This window comes from Lissotriton helveticus, chromosome 10, assembly GCF_964261635.1.
Source record: "Lissotriton helveticus chromosome 10, aLisHel1.1, whole genome shotgun sequence".
Taxonomy (NCBI): domain Eukaryota; kingdom Metazoa; phylum Chordata; class Amphibia; order Caudata; family Salamandridae; genus Lissotriton; species Lissotriton helveticus.
The window spans coordinates 1166946533-1166969418 of record NC_136071.1 but is presented as its reverse complement, the minus strand read 5'-3'; the positions used below and the strand labels follow the sequence as shown (position 1 = coordinate 1166969418).

The 22886-nt window shown below is 45.4% G+C and overlaps 1 protein-coding gene across 2 annotated transcripts in view; it reads left to right on the top strand.

Annotated features, from left to right (window-relative positions):
* Positions 1-22886, top strand: part of KAT2B (lysine acetyltransferase 2B) — a 296390-nt gene that overhangs the window by 267094 nt on the left and 6410 nt on the right. Inside the window, exons 15-17 of one of the 2 annotated variants that reach the window (XM_078663996.1) lie at positions 6594-6630; positions 7892-7955; positions 8060-8144. In XM_078663996.1, the coding sequence (XP_078520122.1) occupies positions 6594-6630; positions 7892-7955; positions 8060-8144 (186 nt within the window). The remainder of the gene's footprint in view (positions 1-6593; positions 6631-7891; positions 7956-8059; positions 8145-22886) is intronic. The other variant, XM_078663997.1, reaches the window with a different exon arrangement.

The window sequence follows — 22886 nt, the reverse complement described above, 5'->3', positions numbered from 1 at the left end:
TTCATACAAAAGTACAGAAAATAATGACTTACTAATTGCATTTGCAAACCACAGGGTTGGCATACACCAGTATGCACTTGCACCTTGCGGCTATTGCAGCTGATTTGATAAATAGGAAACACTTTCATTATTTAAAATCCACGTTATTGAAGCCTTTATGAAGGGACTTAAAAGAATCATTCCTCCAAAGCTTCCACCTGCATCAGCATGGAACTTGAACATTGTGTTAACAAGACTCCTGGGACCTCCTTTTGAACCACTTCACTCTTGTCAGTTGCAATAATTATCATTGAAACTTGCCTTTTTAATCGCTATTGCTTCACTTAGAAGAGTAATTGAAATTCAAGCATTAATTCTTGAGGATCCTTTCTTCCAACAACATAGGGATAAGATAGTACTTAGAACAAATTATAAGTTCTTACCAAAGGTAGTTACCAATGTTCATATTAATCAATCCATTGACTTACCTGTTTTTTCCCCACAACCAGATTCTGTTACTGAAAGGGAGTTACACACTTTAGATGTCAAAAGGGCCCTAATGTATTATATTGACAGATCTAATTATTTCAGGAAAACAGAGCAATTGTTTATTGCCTTCGCACCTCCTCGTATGTGAAAGGCAATTTCAAAATCAGGCATTTCAAGGTGGATAGGTAGTGGATCAGAGCGTGTTATGCAAAAGCTAAAAGGCTTTTACCTGTTTCTCTAAAAGCTAGCTCCACTACGAAAATAGGAGCTTCTATGACTTTTTTAGGGAAAATTCCTATTGCTGTGCAAATCAGCAACATGGTCCACTCCACACACTTTGGCAAGACATTATATTATGTCGATGTCTTTGCACGCCAACAAGCCAATATTGGTCAAGCAGTCCTAAGAACTCTTTTTTCAAAGAACTGCAACCCCCAAAGGTTAACAACTGCCTAGGGAGAGGGACTGCATTACAGTCTATGCAAAGCTTGCATGTCTACAGCACACATGCCTCAAACTGTTACATACCCTGTAAGTATCTGTTCTTGGCACGTAGTGCTGTAGATTCACATGCACCAACCCTCCTCCTCAAAAACCTTGAGTAGGTTGCAGTTGCTATACTTTACATACTTATATCATACTCCTGCATGTGTATATATATATATATGTATATATATATATATATATATATATTTATATATATCTCGCTCCAAGTTACCCACAGGCAAGGATGCACTAAACAGCAAGATCACGGGTAAGAGCGAACACCACAGTCCGATATGTTTCCAGCTCTCATGTCATAGATTTTAGCCTGACGCGTTTCTGAACTTCTTGTTCTCATCAGAGGCTCGACAAATGAGTTCGTGCTGACACACCCACACTTAAATACCTTGTTTAGCGTCCTTTATGTGCGCAATGCTTTCTGGATTTTGTAGTGTGTGTCATCATTGATCCACAGATGGAGGCACGTTAATTACCAAGCTGCCTTCATTCAAAGCCCTTGGATGGGCCTCAGACTGCGTGCCACTCATAAATCCCATATTGTCAGCTGTTTCACTCCTTGGGCTCGGCAGAATTTCCGGGCACCGTGACCCCCAGTGATCCCGGGGTCGTGCAACCTTCGCGGCTGGGCTGCCGCGTTAACATCTCGCTCCAAGTTACCCACAGGCAAGGATGCACTAAACAGCAAGATCACGGGTAAGAGCGAACACCACAGTCCGATATGTTTCCAGCTCTCATGTCATAGATTTTAGCCTGACGCGTTTCTGAATTTCTTGTTCTCATCAGAGGCTCGACAAATGAGTTCGTGCTGACACACCTACACTTAAATACCTTGTTTAGCGTCCTTTATGTGCGCAATGCTTTCTGGATTTTGTAGTGTGTGTCATCATTGATCCACAGATGGAGGCACGTTAATTACCAAGCTGCCTTCATTCAAAGCCCTTGGATGGGCCTCAGACTGCGTGCCACTCATAAATCCCATATTGTCAGCTGTTTCACTCCTTGGGCTCGGCAGAATTTCCGGGCACCGTGACCCCCAGTGATCCCGGGGTCGTGCAACCTTCGCGGCTGGGCTGCCGCGTTAACATCTCGCTCCAAGTTACCCACAGGCAAGGATGCACTAAACAGCAAGATCACGGGTAAGAGCGAACACCACAGTCCGATATGTTTCCAGCTCTCATGTCATAGATTTTAGCCTGACGCGTTTCTGAACTTCTTGTTCTCATCAGAGGCTCGACAAATGAGTTCGTGCTGACACACCCACACTTAAATACCTTGTTTAGCGTCCTTTATGTGCGCAATGCTTTCTGGATTTTGTAGTGTGTGTCATCATTGATCCACAGATGGAGGCACGTTAATTACCAAGCTGCCTTCATTCAAAGCCCTTGGATGGGCCTCAGACTGCGTGCCACTCATAAATCCCATATTGTCAGCTGTTTCACTCCTTGGGCTCGGCAGAATTTCCGGGCACCGTGACCCCCAGTGATCCCGGGGTCGTGCAACCTTCGCGGCTGGGCTGCCGCGTTAACATCTCGCTCCAAGTTACCCACAGGCAAGGATGCACTAAACAGCAAGATCACGGGTAAGAGCGAACACCACAGTCCGATATGTTTCCAGCTCTCATGTCATAGATTTTAGCCTGACGCGTTTCTGAACTTCTTGTTCTCATCAGAGGCTCGACAAATGAGTTCGTGCTGACACACCCACACTTAAATACCTTGTTTAGCGTCCTTTATGTGCGCAATGCTTTCTGGATTTTGTAGTGTGTGTCATCATTGATCCACAGATGGAGGCACGTTAATTACCAAGCTGCCTTCATTCAAAGCCCTTGGATGGGCCTCAGACTGCGTGCCACTCATAAATCCCATATTGTCAGCTGTTTCACTCCTTGGGCTCGGCAGAATTTCCGGGCACCGTGACCCCCAGTGATCCCGGGGTCGTGCAACCTTCGCGGCTGGGCTGCCGCGTTAACATCTCGCTCCAAGTTACCCACAGGCAAGGATGCACTAAACAGCAAGATCACGGGTAAGAGCGAACACCACAGTCCGATATGTTTCCAGCTCTCATGTCATAGATTTTAGCCTGACGCGTTTCTGAACTTCTTGTTCTCATCAGAGGCTCGACAAATGAGTTCGTGCTGACACACCCACACTTAAATACCTTGTTTAGCGTCCTTTATGTGCGCAATGCTTTCTGGATTTTGTAGTGTGTGTCATCATTGATCCACAGATGGAGGCACGTTAATTACCAAGCTGCCTTCATTCAAAGCCCTTGGATGGGCCTCAGACTGCGTGCCACTCATAAATCCCATATTGTCAGCTGTTTCACTCCTTGGGCTCGGCAGAATTTCCGGGCACCGTGACCCCCAGTGATCCCGGGGTCGTGCAACCTTCGCGGCTGGGCTGCCGCGTTAACATCTCGCTCCAAGTTACCCACAGGCAAGGATGCACTAAACAGCAAGATCACGGGTAAGAGCGAACACCACAGTCCGATATGTTTCCAGCTCTCATGTCATAGATTTTAGCCTGACGCGTTTCTGAACTTCTTGTTCTCATCAGAGGCTCGACAAATGAGTTCGTGCTGACACACCCACACTTAAATACCTTGTTTAGCGTCCTTTATGTGCGCAATGCTTTCTGGATTTTGTAGTGTGTGTCATCATTGATCCACAGATGGAGGCACGTTAATTACCAAGCTGCCTTCATTCAAAGCCCTTGGATGGGCCTCAGACTGCGTGCCACTCATAAATCCCATATTGTCAGCTGTTTCACTCCTTGGGCTCGGCAGAATTTCCGGGCACCGTGACCCCCAGTGATCCCGGGGTCGTGCAACCTTCGCGGCTGGGCTGCCGCGTTAACATCTCGCTCCAAGTTACCCACAGGCAAGGATGCACTAAACAGCAAGATCACGGGTAAGAGCGAACACCACAGTCCGATATGTTTCCAGCTCTCATGTCATAGATTTTAGCCTGACGCGTTTCTGAACTTCTTGTTCTCATCAGAGGCTCGACAAATGAGTTCGTGCTGACACACCCACACTTAAATACCTTGTTTAGCGTCCTTTATGTGCGCAATGCTTTCTGGATTTTGTAGTGTGTGTCATCATTGATCCACAGATGGAGGCACGTTAATTACCAAGCTGCCTTCATTCAAAGCCCTTGGATGGGCCTCAGACTGCGTGCCACTCGACCCCGGGATCACTGGGGGTCACGGTGCCCGGAAATTCTGCCGAGCCCAAGGAGTGAAACAGCTGACAATATGGGATTTATGAGTGGCACGCAGTCCGAGGCCCATCCAAGGGCTTTGAATGAAGGCAGCTTGGTAATTAACGTGCCTCCATCTGTGGATCAATGATGACACACACTACAAAATCCAGAAAGCATTGCGCACATAAAGGACGCTAAACAAGGTATTTAAGTGTGGGTGTGTCAGCACGAACTCATTTGTCGAGCCTCTGATGAGAACAAGAAGTTCAGAAACGCGTCAGGCTAAAATCTATGACATGAGAGCTGGAAACATATCGGACTGTGGTGTTCGCTCTTACCCGTGATCTTGCTGTTTAGTGCATCCTTGCCTGTGGGTAACTTGGAGCGAGATGTTAACGCGGGAGCCCAGCCGCGAAGGTTGCACTACCCCGGGATCACTGGGGGTCACGGTGCCCGGAAATTCTGCCGAGCCCAAGGAGTGAAACAGCTGACAATATGGGATTTATGAGTGGCACGCAGTCTGAGGCCCATCCAAGGGCTTTGAATGAAGGCAGCTTGGTAATTAACGTGCCTCCATCTGTGGATCAATGATGACACACACTACAAAATCCAGAAAGCATTGCGCACATAAAGGACGCTAAACAAGGTATTTAAGTGTGGGTGTGTCAGCACGAACTCATTTGTCGAGCCTCTGATGAGAACAAGAAGTTCAGAAACGCGTCAGGCTAAAATCTATGACATGAGAGCTGGAAACATATCGGACTGTGGTGTTCGCTCTTACCCGTGATCTTGCTGTTTAGTGCATCCTTGCCTGTGGGTAACTTGGAGCGAGATATATATTTATATATCCAAAAACACCCCTCTATTTCCAAGAAGTAAGTGACCACACGGAGGAATCCTTTTGGGAGCCTTTAATGTGGACACTGGGCATTATGCATTTCGGCGACCCTTCGCCTCGTCAGATGCCTCCACACATGAGCCGCCATTCCATCTCCTCCTGCTCCCTCATTGGTCGGAGAGCTCCGCCCCCTGTTGTTTTTATGCACACCTTCTGTAGTCTTGGAATCCTGACTACATCACCCACAGTTCACCAGGGTTAGAAGGCAGTGCACGGGGGTAACTATTTGATGTTAAAATTCTCGGGGAGAAAAGATGATTGCTGTTACGGTGGCTGGTCCCGTGTGGGAATGGTGTCTTGTGACTCCCTCAGGCCCCCACTGACGTTCCAGCCTCTCCTGCATAGACTTGGCGGGCCGCGAGTCGGGATACAATGATTCCCGGCTCCTCGCACCATGTCCAGCTGCTCCTGGCAATCAGCCCTATCCCAGCTTCCGCAGTCCGAGGCTGGCCGGAGCTACCAAAACCTTTGTCAAGTCCCCAACTATGCCAGCAATGCTCCGGCCTCAAAGCTGATCGGGGCCTCTTTAACACGCTACTGGCCAGCGTGTAAAACATCCAAAAATACCCCTCTATTTCCAAGAAGTAAGAGGCCACACGGAGGAATCCTTTTGGGAGCCTTTAATGTGGACCCTGGGCATTATGCATTTCGGCGACCCTTCGCCTCGTCAGATGCCTCCACACACGACACGAGTCTTGGATGCCTAACAGACTCGAACTCCGAGGCCCATTGGGGCCAAAAGGCAACATGGGATAACTCATCTGAGTAGCCCATTGAAGGGCAGCTAATTATATACGGATGTGTCAGCGGCAGCTTAGAGACGTTTAAAGCATATGATTAAGTGGATTGTACCCTGAAACGCTTCAAGCAGATTGAAATGCAGAGTGCTGGTACATGATGGTTTGATACTAAAGACTCTTGGCGACTCAGCTGCTGTTCGAGTGCGTCCTCAATTGCTTAGCAAACGTCATTGAAAAAAAAATATATATATCATACTTACATTCTCACCTACCCACGGCAAAACAGTCTGAAGATGGTGTTGATGATCATGCTCAGTATTACCAAGAGGAGGAGTCTCCCAGCCTCGTGACTCGTAGAAAACCTCTTGGAACAAAGACAACTTGTAATCTTCTGAGCCCAACACTAGATGGCTTACTTATGTGAAGCATGTGAATCTACAGCACTACATGCCAAGAACAGATGCTTACAGGGTAAGTAACTTAATACTTCTATATATGGGAATTGCTACCAATGATGCCCAACACAAATGCTCCTATACTGAAAACCTTTACAGATATCTCGCATTTCTCTAGTGATGTGCTCTGACATGAGCTTTAATCTGTTTATGTTGACACATGAATTTTTGATATTGGATAGTAGTGTTTTTTCTGTGCTAGATTCCACTATAAACCGTTTGCTTGTAGAATATCCTGTGCATGACAAACACAAGCTAATGCCTGCCTTGTGCACTGTATTCCAGTTGATTGCTTTTGTAAAGTTGAGCCTTGCTTTCCTTTACAGGAGAGACTGGATGGAAACCCAGCATTAGAGACAGAGGGTGAGTTCTGCCTCGGTCTTTTTGTAAGCACTACTTTTTTATTTATTAAATAGTGAAGTTAGTTAACATTATTTTATTCAAATATGGTTTACCCACACAATATTCATTCTCGGTTCTTATATACGTTTCTTAGTCAATATCGATTTACCTAGTAAAAATAAAGATCAGCATTACAGCAGTGAGTCCTCAAAGCCCAACATGGTCATATCGCCTTTTTTATGGTTGTGTATATGCGGTGTAAGCATATTAGCGGTCAAGATATACGAAATGCAGAGATCTCAGAAGTCATACCTTTACTTCACCACATTTTCAGATCTCCCCATGGTCTAAACACCTGCACTGGATAAGCTGGTGGTCATGCGTTGTCGAATTAGAGTCATCATTTTAGGCTCTCAAATATTTATACAATAAAACTTGCCTTTACACTGCTGCAAATGGTAGATTTACTTTCCTTTTCTGTTTATTGTGACATCCTAATAATGTTTAACATGTCAGTAGAACAGAGTGTGGTTAATAGAAGATTAATGCTACTACTGGTTATGATAATCTGACACTTAAAACTAATGTTAAAAATCTGGGTTATAAGCATACCTTTTTCATCAGTATATTTTTGGAAAGTAAATACATCTTTGCTGTCTTGTAATGCCTCCATCCTCAATACACATGGTGAAGTGTTTCACCTAGACCGCTTCCTCTATGTGCTTGAAACTGTATGATCTGATAGACACTTCTAGACGGAGATTCCTTACCTTAGAATTATCCCCAGGCGTCAGACTGGAAAATCTGCAGCTAAACAGCCTTTACCAGGTAAGGGATTACAAAGGGAAGTAACTTTCATGCTCCTCTTTAGCTTAGCGGACACCTCCAAGGCACTATGAGACTTAATCGCAATGCACATAAAGAACAAGCGAGTCCCCAAGTAACAGGACAACACTTAACAAGTGTAAGAGAGACGCTCCATCCATCACCCAGTACTAAGAGGCCATCATCAGCCGCCTTCATGGAACCCATTTGGTCTTTCAGTAGTAAACAGCCTACGCATTCCAAAATAATCCATACAAAGGATCTGCAAGAGCAGCTGGACCACTGGCTCCAGATGCCACAGATTTCAGTAGCCCGCTGGAGGTGGCATGTGCATCAGCAGTGTCTGACACCAGCGCCGCACCCACAGTTACAAAGTCTTGGTATACCTGCCTCTGATGCGATTGTTTCGAGGTTTTTATAAGAACGTAACATGTATTCCTCTGTTTTTTCTTTCAAGTAAAGAGCCCAAAGATCCGGAGCAGCTATACCTCACGCTCAAGACCATCCTGCAGCATGTCAAAGTGGGTAACTTATGTTGGGTTATCATTGCTGGAGATTTGAACATGCTCGTCCAAGTTGGGGGAAACGCATTTTTGATATTTTACCTTTTTTCTCTCTACCCAAGAGCCACCAAAGCGCTTGGCCTTTCATGGAACCGGTGAAGCGAACAGACGCTCCCGGATATTATGAAGTCATAAGATTCCCTATGGGTAAGGACACTTACATTTTCAAATTGTTTGCAAATGTATTTGTTTGGAAATGGTTGCACAAATATTCTAAATATTTGGGAAAACTGATGCATGACACTGACCTTGTTGTGCTGTCGTAGTCAGTCCAAGGACCTCCATTTCTACTCCCTTGCCTGATTTCTCAAGGAAGGACTCCTGAACTATCTGTGCAACTTATGGATTTTTGCATTGATTGTAGCATTGTTATGAAAAAAAAGCAGACCCACTTGGCAATACTTTCAAACCAACCAGCCTGCTCTGGCTTTCTATTCAAATACATTTAAAGTCAAAATGATGGTTGTAGGGAGTTCCAAGATGGCACCAATCTCTCACATTGTGTAATGAGGATCTTTGTGGGTGGCCTTCTGACCCAGCGCACACCCAGAACACCTACCTTTCATCCTCTGCATGTAATCTGTCTCGCAGGAAAGATAATGGTGGCACAGTCAATGGGAGTGAGACAGAGTGCCTGTAAAAGAATGGCAGCAAACATCATGAGAAGTAAACGGCGTATTCAGACTTGGTGATAAGGTGGCCTGTGAAGAGGAGCTTTGCTCCCACTAATGGTGCATGGGGATATAGACCCATCTATTAGGGGCAGGCATTCCACCCCATAAATGCAAACACCCATGATGCAGAATAAATATGATTATGCTTGTTAGGGGGTAGCAGTCTGTCATGAGTGCAGCACCTGATTTGGAGGGTGAGACAAAGGCACTGAAGACAAATATATGCATCTCATTCTGCAGCAGTGGTGCCTGGGATGGCGAAGTTGCATCTGGTTGTTGAGCACTGGGGTCAGTAGAAGAGTGGGGACTCAAGTATACAGTGAAAGAAGGCAGACTTTCCTAAAACCGAAAGCCCACATTGCCACCTGTTTTGGAAGAAATGTCTTGAGAATGATGCACCTCTGACAAAGGTGGATCTCATGGAAATCTTTAGGCAGACTGCTCCTGTAAGAAGTCTTTGATCAGATGAGACACACAAAATTTCAAGCCATTTGGGTAGCACACCCTTTTTTTTTCTTTTTTTTTTTTATTAAAAGTTTTTTGAATTTTACATATATTCCAACCAGTGTTACAGCACACTTAATCAACACATCACATAACATATTTTCACATTATCCATCACATGCTTGTAATTATACATATACATTTTCTGCTCCCTAAGGCCCCATTGTTACTCAATAACCCGGGGTCTAATTAAACAGATAGAGAGCTTTCCCTTAAGGAGACTACTAATCAGTGTGTAGTGGTGTCCCACCGTCTTTTCCATTGTTCTATGGGTTGCCCAATTTCCCCTCCCCAACGCTCTGGCTCTACGCCCTTTCCTACTGTATATTGCTTTCTCTAGGTTAAAGGTAGAGAGTAGTCCAGCAATCCAGGTTTGAAAAGTTGGCGCAGCCCTATCAAGCCACGCCTTTGCGATGCAGATTCGATAGACCGCCATGGCCATAAACAAGAACTCTGTAGGGTACCCCCCTACATCAGCCGACACCCCCAGCATTGTTAATTCTGATGTCATTACCACCTTCACTCCTAATGAAACCTCCATGAACTTTTCAATTGCAACTATTAGGGAGTATAGTTGTGGGCATTCCGAAAACATATGAATATATCCGCGTTATTTGAATCACTGCGCGGGCAAGTTATTCTCGAAGCTCCGCCCCATTGTGCTATTCTTGCAGGAGTATGATATAGAGAATACAGTGTCTTATAATGCTGCGCCTGTAATGTCGCTGAGCACAGAACAGTACATCCCAAATCTAAGGACTCCTGAAATCTCCCTGAGGGGAGCCTACTTCCTCTGCCCACTTAGTAGCATACTTCTCCCTATCATCACTTTTGAGTACAGATAATTCTGCATATAGCTGTCTAATTGTACAGTGACCACAGCGCTCTACATAATCCATTATCCGACATTGCCCAAATCCTAAAGGCCCTCCCTGTTTATTTTCAAAAAAAGTCTCACTTGTAGATACTTTAAAAAACTCCTACCAGAAAGATTACATTTTGTTTGTAATTCTTGAAATTGAAGAATACCCCCTGATCACACAAATCCCCTATTTTCTTAATGCCCTTATTCTCCCATTCCCGCATAACTGTGTCCCTAAAGATATCCCCCGGAAGTGAGAAGTTTGTAAACAGGCGAGTATATCTATTGTATCTTCCTAGTCCTAATTTTTTTGAGACCGCTTTCCAGATATTCTATGCTGCTTTCAATGTCTTGAACCTTGTGTGCTTAAAGTAGCTAAAGTCAATTGTATTTAAAAAACCATTCTCAGCATCCCCACCCAACAGTGCAGTATATACATTCGTGAATACAGGTCTGTTACCCACTTGGCCACTTCCTCCCCCTCCTATCATCCCCTGAAAATATTGCAGGGCTGCCGCCCAATAATAGAGTCTAAAGTCTGGACCCCCCCCAGCCGCCTCTTCCCTTAGGGAGAGTGATATATCGATATGCTCTCCTAGTTTTCCCCTGTGGCCAGATAAGCCTATTAAGTATCAATTCCAGTTTATTGAACCATGAATGATCAAAGAATAGCGGAATAGCTCTAAAAATAAATAGGAACTTAGGGAATGTGATCATTTTAATTACATTTATTCGGCCCATCAGTGTTAAATGAAGATTGTGTATTCTTTCGGTATTTTTTTTTACTTTTGCTAGTAGTGGCTCCATATTTACTTCTACCAGTCTATCTAAATCTGCAGTTACCTTAATCCCTAAGTAGACTGCCACAGAAACCACCCTTTCATTTTGATATAATGAGTAATTATTTTGTACAATCTGCGTCTTTGCCTTATTAATCAAATACCCTGACACAGCCCCAAAATTCATCGCCTCTTGCTCTATTTCGCCGATGGCTTTCCCTGGCTCCGGTGTGATAATTGCCACGTCGTCAGCATAGGCAAATACTTTATAGTCCCTACTGTGCAAATTCACTGGGAGAATGTCATTGTTCCCAGCTAATTTTGGTAATATAGGGTCCAGGTATAACGCGAACAAAAGAGGTGAGGCAGGGCACCCCTGTCTGGTCCCACGCTTTATATGTACTGCCTCTGTATAACCTTTGTTAATCCTAACCCTTGCAGTCGGGTCTATATATAGGGCCTGTATAGCTTTAATAAAGCCCTTACCGATGCCGAACCATTCCATTACCTTCCACAGATAGTTCCAGGAGACCCTGTCGAAGGCCTTCTCTGCATCAAGGAATATGACTGAGACAGGATCTCCTGCAACCTCTGCCGCATCCAAGAGGGTAATCATTTGTCTCGTATGTTGAGTAGTCCCTTTCCCTGGGATGAACCCGTGCTGTATGCTACTAACTAAGCTCTCAATAACCTTACTTAACCTTTGTGCCAGTGTTTTGGAGTGAATTTTGGCATCCGTGTTAATAAGCGTAATTGGCCTATAGGACCCTGGTTCTAATGGAGGTTTATCCTTTTTCCCCTAACTGTGCCTGCCTAAGAGTCTCATGTAGATCTTTCCCCAACGTAGCCCAAAATTTTTTATAAAATTCTACCGGAATTTGGTCCAGACCTGTGGCTTTCCCAGAGGGAAGATTATTCACGGCCACTTGTATTTCCTGTATGGTAAATGGGAGATCTAGCTCCACTTTCCGTTCTTTTTCTAGTACTCCATATGATATTTCCGCCAAATATTCCATGGTTTCTATGTCTGTGTTAGTGGGACTTTGATCGTATAAAGTTGCGTAGAATCTCCTGAAAACCTCTCTCACCTCCTCTATCTTATTCACCACCCTTCCTGTCCCATCATTAATTTCTTTTATTTCGCCTGCAGCTGAATTTTGTCTTGTACGAATTGCTAGCAGGTGGCCTACCCTTTCGCTATATTCATAACATTTTTCTTTTTTGGAGAGATAGTTATCCGCCGCCTTCCTTGCTATACTTTTGGTTGCCTCTGCTTTATTTATTTCAATTTTTAATAGTATGTCCTCTAATGGGTCTTGTTTGGTTATGGCCCCTACAAGAAGTTCTTCTAGGTCTGCCAGAACTTTCAGCCTTTTATCCGTCTTTATCCTCTCCTGTCTATTGTAGTGTAGCTCAGGGTTTCCCCCCTAATCTCGGCCTTGAACGCGTCCCAAACCATACCCTGGGGGGCTGTTCCCCTATTAGTCTTCCAGAAAAATACAATCCACTCCTGCATATGATTAATATACTCTTCATCCCTTAGAAGCCCTCTTTCAAAAGTCCATGAGTGCTCCTTCCTTCTGCTATTATCGAATGCTAGTGTTAAAACAAGCGGATTGTGATCTGCTAACATTCTTGGTAGCTTTTCCAACTGGCTGCGCCCTACCAATGAGCTGGAGATAAAAAAAATAATCTAATCTGACCACAATCTTATGCGGGGCTGAGTAAAACGTACTGCCCGTCCCTGGCGGGTTATTCTGGGCCCACAGATCTACTAATGCATTATGTCGTGCTAAATTACAAATAGCCTGACTTGCCCTCTTCTTTCGACCCCCATAGGGTCTCCTCCCCCCTCCCCCCCATTGTGCCTAGTCCAGTCAAACCGTTGATGTTAAAATCCCCGCAACAAATTATTGGTTCAGGCCATTGAGATAGCTCCGTATCTAAGAATTCAAAGACATCTGGTTCATCATCTGTGGAGCCATAAATAGAGACAATTGTGCAGATTCCAGCCGCTGTTTCTCCCTCCATCACCCATCTCCCCCACTGATCTTCTTTTTTTCTTTTGACCTTAACCCCTCCCTTCTTGGCTAAAATGACAACCCCTCTTGTTTTAGTGCCTTGTCTTGTGTGGGCAAGTACCTCATAACCTAATTGCTCCAGCATATATTTATTATTTCCCTCAATGTGAGTCTCCTGGAGACATATTATATCCAATTTTAACATTGTCAGCATAGCAGCAACCTTCTGTCTTTTACTTCCATTATTAAGGCCACATATATTCATAGAAGCAATCCTTAATGCCATCTATACTTGTCAAATGTCTCCTTTCCTGCAACCACCTCCCCTCTCATCTTCCCTAGTGTGTTAAACAAAGAAAAAGTGTGTCCTTGTGTCCTCTTGTTGTGTGCTGTACCTACCTTACCACAACCACCCCTCCCCCCACCCTCCCTATCCCCCTGGGCCCCCTTCCCACTAACAACCTTCCCCCCCATTGTACAGGCAAATAGGTCATACATGACCTATGTGTGGCTGCTACAGGATGTAGTGTCGCCTCCCTCTCCTTCCGTTACCCATCTGATAATTGCTGTGGCCACCCTATGAGTCTTCCCTTCTTACATGTGGGTCTTTCCCTCTGCTCGTTTGCCCCTTCCCTGTTCTCTTAGTTCCTCTAGGTGCTGTCTTGCCTTGATCTCTGAGTAGAACATCCTGACATACCCTCTAGTAATGATTTTAAGCCTAGCAGGATATAGGAGATTTGCTTCTGAGCCTTGGGCTTGGAAGGGTGCAATTAGCTGCCTACGTTTCCACCTTCTCTCCACCGTCATGTGGCAGAAATCAAGTCTTGCAAAAAAGGTAACCCCATCGTATGTTCTTTTAGAGTCTGGTCTAGCTTTATCCATGATTTCTTGTCTTGCTAAAAAATTACCAACATAAACCAGCATCGCCCTAGGCAGACTATCCTGGTTGCCATCCTTTCTCTTTTTAAGTGTAAGTGGAAACCTGTGTGCCCTTTGTACCTCTGACTCCCACTGCGACTCAGGAAAAGCACCCCTGAGTAGGTTAATAACATAACCTCTTGCGTCCTCCCCTTCCAGTCCCTCTGCCAGTCCAAGAAGTCTAACGTTATTTCGTCTCTGGCGATTTTCAAAATCCTCGATCTTCCACCACCTTCCCTTGCTCCACCTTAAACGCCTGCCAGTCCCCAACATCATCTTCGATTCTGCCAGTCCTTTCCTCCACCTGAGTCACCCTGTCCTCCACTTCTTCGTATTTCCTGTTCATTTTCCTAAGTGATGCTTGGATCTTCTTAGTTGCTTGTCTAGCCCTCCGGCTTTCTGCTCTGGCTTCCCCCTGCATTTGTTTAAGGGTATTAAATAACAGGTCCATCGTAGCATGTTTCGGGGGGGATTCACTATTGCTTCCTGCCACTGGATCTGCAAAGGGTTGCTTTCCTGGTATACTTTAGAGGTAGCAGAGTAATCCCATAATAACTTTTTGTTCACGTTAGCTGGAGAACCACCACCTACTCTTCTGGCACTTGATTTCCTTCTTTTCTGCGTGTTTTTACCATCTGAATCAGTACTAAGTAAGCGGATGGCTTCGATTTCCAGCGTGGCAGGGAAGGCAATGCAGAAAAAGGCAGAAAAGGAAAAGCAGCGAGTTAAACATCTAGAGACAAACCCGGGCAAAGAAAGCAGCTCCGTCACATCAATATCGCAGCGGAACACTAATGTCAATTCGGCGGGCAAAAACGGAGCAACACGCCAGCCTACCTTAACTGAGGTCTTCAGCACAAAGCCCCCTGACATTTCCGGAATAATAGCGGCAGCAGTGGTCAGGACACCGGCGAATTACTCTGCTCTGGAGGACGCCGAGCAGGGAAAGGCCGTCCTCGAGGACGCAAGCAACGCGGCTGTGGTTGCCAGGCAACACCAGGGAGCAAAGCTGCTTGCTGAATGCGCGGCACCCGCGGAACTCTCGGCAACTAGGCAGACTTCGGATGGAACAAAGGATGAACAGGAGGTGAGCAGGGGCGCCACGGTGGAGTTGGAGGTGGAGGCTGCAGTGAAGGGCACAGAGAGGCCGATTAATGACCAAATGATGGACGCATTGTTGCAGGTAGAGGCAGGACTGGGCAACACTCTGTTGGCTGAATCAAAATGGAGCAGTCTAGCAAGCTTGAACGCGCAGAAAGAGAGTGGAGAGCATGGTGACCAACATAAAGGGGCCAGTGAAGGGGGCACCCCCGAGGGGGATAGATTCTTCTCAGTCAATGAGGATGCATTCGAGTGAGGGAGAAACCTCCACGGGGGACAGCACAGACTCTGAGTTAGGTTTCACTGGGTAGCACACCCTAATAAATGACATTCATTGATTATTTAACCCACCGAGCAGCAGACACAGATTTATCTGTCCTGATCTTTTTGGCGAATTTACAAAGTATATGTGAAGACCTAGAAAATACCTCCAGGCACCACAATCTGTGGATCCCTAATATCAAACAGGATAAAGAAAAACATTTATTTGAGGGACATGCAAAATTATTCTGAGATTAGTTCTGGAAGGAGACTACAAAACTGTGATCAAAATGGAGTATGTTTATTGTGTGGGAGCCATACATAATAAAGCATTTTGACCAAACTTTACTACTATCCCCTCAGACAAAAAATCTTCACACCTTTCAGTTCCGACAGATGAATATAATTTTCCTGCACAACATCGGTCACAAGTGCGGCTAATGAAAAAGATAAGTCTGAAACAGATCACTTGCTTAAGGGGAATGTCGGGCAGTGCTGGATACACCTGTAAGGCCTGGTATTCAGATTACATGGTGGTGCACACATTGAGTATGATCCCTGGAAAAGGCAATAAGATCTTGAACTTGCTAGGCCAGATTCTCAATCTCCAATGACTGGGATGACCCAGCAAGAGGTCTGCTCACCTGGATGACACAGACTCCTCAGAAGTGTAGACAACAGAAAAATAAAGGTGAAAATGATGTGGAGACAAAAGAAGAACAGGAAAAAGTACCTGTGGGGCAGGGGCTAATGGACGTGTTGCCTGAATTTCTCTTTGCTTGGTATTCATACAGATGCTGTTTATCTTATAGTTACTCAACTCAATGTTGGGGAAATTTGATTTTGGAAAAGGAGTTAGCTGTCTGGAAAATGGGTGTATGCATGTTTGTTACCTTGGAAGCGGACCAGAGTTACAAAAAGGATGGAGAGCAGTAGAGTGATTTACGGGAAAATTGGTGGACACAGTTAATACCCTTTAATGTTAAGGGCCTAGTGCCAGAGGTAAATGGTCACAAGTCTCATCTCAGCGGAAGATTTGTTTCTGATGGATACTTCTAACCACAGATTCCTTTCCTTAAGAATATCCCCAGGCGGTATCTGAAGACTATTTCAGCAGTGCTCGTCTGTGTCAATACGTAGTGCCCTTTGGCTCTGCAGTAACTGCATACCTCCCCAGAAGTGATGGAGTGAGGCCCCATATAAGCCCCACCTTTACGCACTGACATAAGTTCTTTTTTTTTGGTGCCCTTTGATGCAAATCCAAAGTTCCAATTCTAACTTTTCAGACGACTTCAAATTAACCTCAGATAGAGGGCCAGGGAAAATGTCTCTTCCAAGAAGGGCGGCCTACCCTCTAGCATCTGTTGCCGGGCTCATTCTGATGCTGGTGGGCTTAACACGCAACCTGAATGCGATCAATTGGGTTTTCTAGAGTGCGCAATGTCCCTAATGCACGTGCCCTTTGCATGCTCTAGTTTGCTTGCAGAGAAGGCTGATAAGGTGCTCAAATTATTTAATGGAGAGTCGAACCACAGCAGGTGCCTTGGCACTCTCATCTCCTGCCAAGCAGTTCCATCAACCGTACAAGCCCACACCAGCCTTCCTCACCTTGGCACCAACAGAAAGGCCAGTCCTTTCAGGGCAGAGGTTGTGGTGGCAGCCTGGGGCCATTCGTAATAACTCTCCCGTCTCTGCTGCAGTAGCTGCTGAGACACACTAACTTGTCCTCGCAGGCCCATACTCTGCGGGTAGGAGGCAAAATATGACACTTCCTCTCTGGCTGGAATTCCATCACATTGTGTAGATGGGTCTTGCAAACCATTCAAAAGGCTACATTTGCTCCCCTCATCAGAGCGACTGTCAGCAGATCATTCCACAATCTTACTGCAAAGAATCAGCCTTCTGCTGGTGAAAGGTGCCCTCAAGTGACTGATGGGTTTGGAAAGAGGTGCTGTTTGCGCTATTTTGTCGTGCACAAGGAGGATACCTCTGGCCAAATGCCTTTTTGTGGAAAAACAAATTTAAAATGCTCTTACTTTCTGATTCTTTCTGTCCTGGATGGTGTCCCTGGACTTGCAGTACGTGTATTTTCATACACCGACCTGCAGTCATGAAGTTGTCATCTGCAGTTCACAAAGGGGTAGAACACTTCCAATGTGCCTTGCTCCCCTTTTGGCCTCCCCTCGGCTGCTCATGAAAATGTTGTGAGTGCTCACTGCCCATCTTCAGAAAACAGGGTTATATATTTTCCTGTACCGTAATGACTGGATGCTGAAGTCCGCTTGTCGCAGTAAGTTGCGATCCCCCTCTTAACCCCTCCCATGCTGGTGACGGAACCGCTCCGTCACCAGCCACGGACGCCCTGTGCTGATGACGGAGCGGTTCCGTCACTGCCCTCTCGGCGCACCGCGGATTCCACGCCTGCGCTGGACGTTCTGTTGAGCGGGCGGGGCCGTGACGGAGCGCATCCCCAACCCCTAGGGCTGTGGCGGAATTGCCGCCGCAGCGAAGGGGTTAACAATGGCTGAACCGACATCTTAGGGTATTTTCATCAGCACAACGAAATATCACCTGAGCTCCTCAAAGGGGATTCCCTTCCTGTGGGGTTGTCCTAGTCACAGTGGCATTCAAGGCTTTGCCAAAGCTGCAGCATGTCTGGGACATTCTGAAAGAGATGCTGATGTTTCAGGCTCAATCGTGGCATTCAAATTCATCTCTTTCAAAGTGCTCATAGTAATGTGATATGTAATGTCTTTTGTAAGATGAATTACAACTGTATTTGTTTTGGGGAGTTCATGAACATTGTTTTAGGTGTGAGGTTTAGTTTGCGTTAGTGTTATGAATTTGAGTCCTTACAAAACTTGTGAATTTTCATTTTTTATCTGTAACCATAACTGCCCTCTAACTGTATGTTTTTAAAGATATATATATATATATATATATATATATATATATATATACATATATCTGTCATATTTGGGTGCTTTTATTGCACAATTTGAAGTGGCATAAAAACTCATATTTCACAGTGACCCGTGAAATATGGAAAATATTTCAGTTTCCCTGTGAAATACTGATTTTCACATCAATGCAGCCTCCAAATTACTCTCCACAGCTTTGCCATTGTCAGGGCTAATAGTATTATATGGCGTACAGGGCCACATTATGCAACACAGTTGTCTTAACTATATTTCAAAATTGCAAATTATATGGCACACTGAGGCACTATAAGTCTCAGCAATTTTACCTAGAAGTAACATGTTTGTGAAATCTGCAACGTATGCAGCTAGTAAAGTAGTAAATGCAAGAGGTTCATGACTGTAGTACACACAGCTGCCACAGAATCTCATTAATTCCCTGGCCCTCACCCATGACCATTGTTTTATTAGTTATTTATTGATGAAAGGCAAACCTAAGTATTTTAATTGCTATACGTTCCCATTGTTAGCTTCAATTTGTAGGAAACCACCTTCTCAAGATAACTACCCCGAAATAAACATGTAATTTAAAAGATACATAACAGGTAATGTGTACTATGATATTGCCATGTCTGGGTTATGGTTACCTATATAACTAAGTAAGGTCATGGCACTACTAAATATGTTTCTTTGATCCGGTGGCTGTCTTGTGGATAGTCCTCAGACGCAGTCTTAATGTGCAGGCGTAAAAATGTTTCTTGGCCCCCATCTTCACTTTAGGTGTGACCGGAGAGCTTTGGTCCAGTCGGTGCCAGGCAGAGGTGTGAGTAGCTGAACTTCTTTGTTGGACACATCCCAGTCTGTGGTTTCAAGGTGCAAATCCACCATTATGAAACTCTGACATTTAAGTGTCAAAAATATCTAGGTTCAGAGCTTACTCCTCCCACAGTAGTATGTGGCAGTGCCACACAGCGGTTGGCAGGGGCTTTTTACTGAGCTTAAGTGGAGAGGCTAGAGGAATTTTTCAGGACTATAAAGCAGAACACAACCTCGTACAAAATGGGATAATGGGTTTAGAACATGAGCACGCTCTTTCTTACTGCGTTGATTAGAAAAGATGGAATTAATGATTTGAACCACATAAAATAGTTGTTATATATTTGTCTTTATTTGTTTTTTACATTTATATGATTCTTTTTGTCACGGTCATTAATGCATGTGACAGTTTATGCTAAAGTTTCTAGTTGCACATTCCTCACCTGAATATTCCCCAGGCTTCAGACTGAATCTGAAAACTTTTCAGTAGTACTTTTGCACCCCGAAGAAGGCGCCTTGCTGCTCTTCATTGATGCCGATCCGCTCCGGAAATGACAAGCGCTTCTCCTTTAGCTGTCGGTTCCTTTCTTTCCACTTCACCAGTCCCGGAGCTCTCTCTGGTCTCTCTGATATGGTCGAAAGATTTCTGACAGTATGCCAGGGATGCCACTCCCTTAAACAACAGGTTTCAAACCCTGTACGAGCTGTCGCAAGCAAATGTAAGGACCGATTCCCATTATCATGGTGTACCTGCACGTCAATAAACCCTAAAGCCAACACGGAATGCAAGGCAAAACTTACCATCCGTAGCATAAGACTCCAACAGGACCGTTCAAATTCCAGCTCCCAGAGCTGCTCCAGAGGTCAGTCTTCATGGCGCTCCAAGTCAACAGGTAAGCGTAAGAAACATTAGACTAAGCAAGTGTGGGGCCCGTGCCACCACTTTTGATCTTGCTCTCTAAATCAGCCGCCTTCTGAACTTACCTTGCTCAGTGTCCGCTGCTACGCCCCACTATAGCTCCAGCCATGTCAAGCGACCTCGATTATACGTGGTGCTGCTGGTCTGCCGTGACTGACGACGTGCCTGAATACACCTGCAATACCTCTTCCTCCAGTTGAATTAGCACAGGCACAGCACTCTTGGTATTCCCTTTTTGGGACTGATTTGAATAATGAATGTGAACTAGTGTAATTCGCTTGGTGATGCGTAGAGCAGCGAAAGGTCTTGACCTCACAGCTTCCCTCCTTGGAGGTTAAAACTAATGTCTTAATAGAAGTCCTCTAATCAGGGCAAACATGTTCTGAACTTCTTTTTCTCTTTAACGAGGCCCTGATACATACCTTATTGGGAGTTGTACAAAACCTTGCCCTTGCCTCCCTGTCAATAGACAAATTGGCAGGTGCCATTGCCCACCTCCCGGCGACCCAACTTTTCTTTCTCAGCACCCCTCACCAGAAAGCCTAGTGGTGCAGGCTTCTACCAGCTGCTCTAATTCCAACACATTTCCCATCACTCCTCCTGATAGGGAATCTAAGTGAGTTGAAACATGGGGCAAACTTGCCTTTTCTTGTACCAGTTTAGCCCTCCAATCCATTAATGCCAGCAGGTTGGTGAGACACTACTCGCATGCCCTTGGGAATTCGGCGACACAAGTCCTCCCCTGGTGTGCCTCAAAACCATCGCACTCTCTCAGCGGTTTAAGATGGTTGTGATACTGCCGCATTCACAATTTTTGTGGTTTGGACACCAAAAATTCCATCAATTGGGCCATAGGCACTGGCCTTAACATTTTGCTTCATGCTTTGCTGCGATCAAATGGGTTTTAATGCTCTGTCCAGTACTCCTTGATGGACATTATCTTCGATGGGACTTGCCTGTTCATGGAAAAAGCTGACTCCGCTTTTGAGCTCTTTAGGCAGATCAGGGCTACCATTCGTTCTGTGGGCTTTTCCTTCCCGCCTCACCAACCGCACCAGTTCCACTGTTATTTTTGTAGCATTACCCAAGGCGTCCTATGGTTAGGGTAAGAATGCTGCCTCACTTTCCAAACCTCTTAAGCTTGGCCTACCAGGGACGCAGCCACCCGTTGGAAGGTAGAATCTGTTGATTTTTACTGGGCTGGCAAGCAATCTCGTCAGACAGACGATCACAAGGGATAAGCCTTACCCTTTTTCTCAATCTTCTCTGCTGCACCGTCCCCTCAGCGACTGACAGAGGACCAACTCTCTATTTGCAGCAGAAAGTGCACCTCTTTTTGGCCAAAGAGGCTGCTAAAAGGGTGTCATCACAGAAGTAGGACATGGTTGTTATTCCCAATTCTTTCTGCTGCCCTAAGAGGACGGAGTTGTACGTCGGATTCTATATCTGCACCCTTTAAGGAGAAAATCAAAATGTTCACTTGACCATAGAGACTGGATGATAGCGCTGGACCTGCAAGACACCTATTCCCATCCTGTCTGCCCATTGGCATTACCTGTGTTTTTTTGGTGGGAGAGGAGCGTTTTCAGTTTGCTGTGCTCCCTTGGCCTCAGCACCATGAAATTAAATAAATGAAAATTGTTCTTTTATAGCGCATGGCTACCCGAGAGCATCCCAGCGTTTGGAGCCACGGTAAGACAGGAGGTCTGAAGATGATAAAGGTGTGATCTTAGGTATTTAGTTAGTTTCCGGGAGAAAGCCATGTTTTTATTTTCTTGCGAAATGTAAGGAGGTTGGGTTCCTGACGAAGGGAAAGGGTCAGAGTTCCATAGTTTTGAAGTATTGTAAGAAAAAAGGCGACCACCAGAGCGAGCCTTATTGATTCTGGGTGTTCATGAAAAAGATGGCAGTAGTCACAGCTTCAGAGGTCTGGGGTGCCAATATTCCCCTACCTCAACAACTGGATTTTGCAGTTGGGCTCGCCCCAGGCGGTTATCAACCACCTCCAGATTATGGCGAACCTCCTATCATCCTTGGGGTTCACTGTGAATGAACCAAAGTCACACCTGAGTCCTCCTCAGACCCTTCTCTACATCAGAGCTATTTTGGACACAGTTTGGTCTCATGCCTTTCCCCTGGGAAAGAGAGTCCATGGCGTTCAAGCAATGATCCCAATCGTATTAGCCATGGGCCTGGATTTTAGGGAGGCCGACTCTGACGCTGCTGGGAATGATGGCCTCCTGCATCCTGCTGGTCAAGAATACCAGGTGGCATATGCAGGCTCCTCAGTGGGTTCTGAAGTCCCATTGGGCCAAACATCAAGGGGACTTCTCTGACCACATTCAGATTTCAGAGGAGGCTGCAAAAGGTCTGCAGTGGTGGTTACTGGACTGTGATTGGATCAGTGGCAGACCCCTCTCCCTTTCCCACTCACAGCCGACTGTGGTGAGTGAAGCATCACTTCTAGGTTGAGGTGGAGATCAGCGGTTTCTGGCAGAGTTCCTGTTCCACATGAACCTTCTGGAGGTGTGGGCCATATGCTTGGATTTGAAAGCCTTCCTGCTGTCCATCAGCAGGCTGATACAAGAGCTCATGGACAACACCACCGCCATGTGGTACTGCAACAAACGGGCAGGTAGGGTCATGAACCCTGTGCTAGGTGGCATTGCACCTCTAGAAATGGCTGGACCTGCAAGACATTTTCCTGGTGAGGAACCATCTGGCAAGATCATTGAAGGCCAGGGTGGACAAACTCGATGGTCGACACCTAGCAGATTAAGAATTACAGGTACATCCGGAGTTGGCACAAGGTCTCATTTATGAATGGGATGAACTTTGGCCCTGTCTTTTCGCTACTGCTGATAACGTGCAATGTCAACACTTCTGCAGTTTGGAATTTCCAGGGTATCTCTTGCTCATACGCATTCCGCCATGAGTGTAACACAAGACTTCTGTAACAATAAAAATATTGGGAGACACCCTTTCTAGAGAAAAGGGGAATGGGTTTGTGAACAACCTCCTCTTGATCATTATGCCCGTTCAACTGGTTATTTTCAGAAACCTCTTCACGGTAGGTACTATAAGGCTCAAATTTTAAATTACTTTTTTGGGGAGCC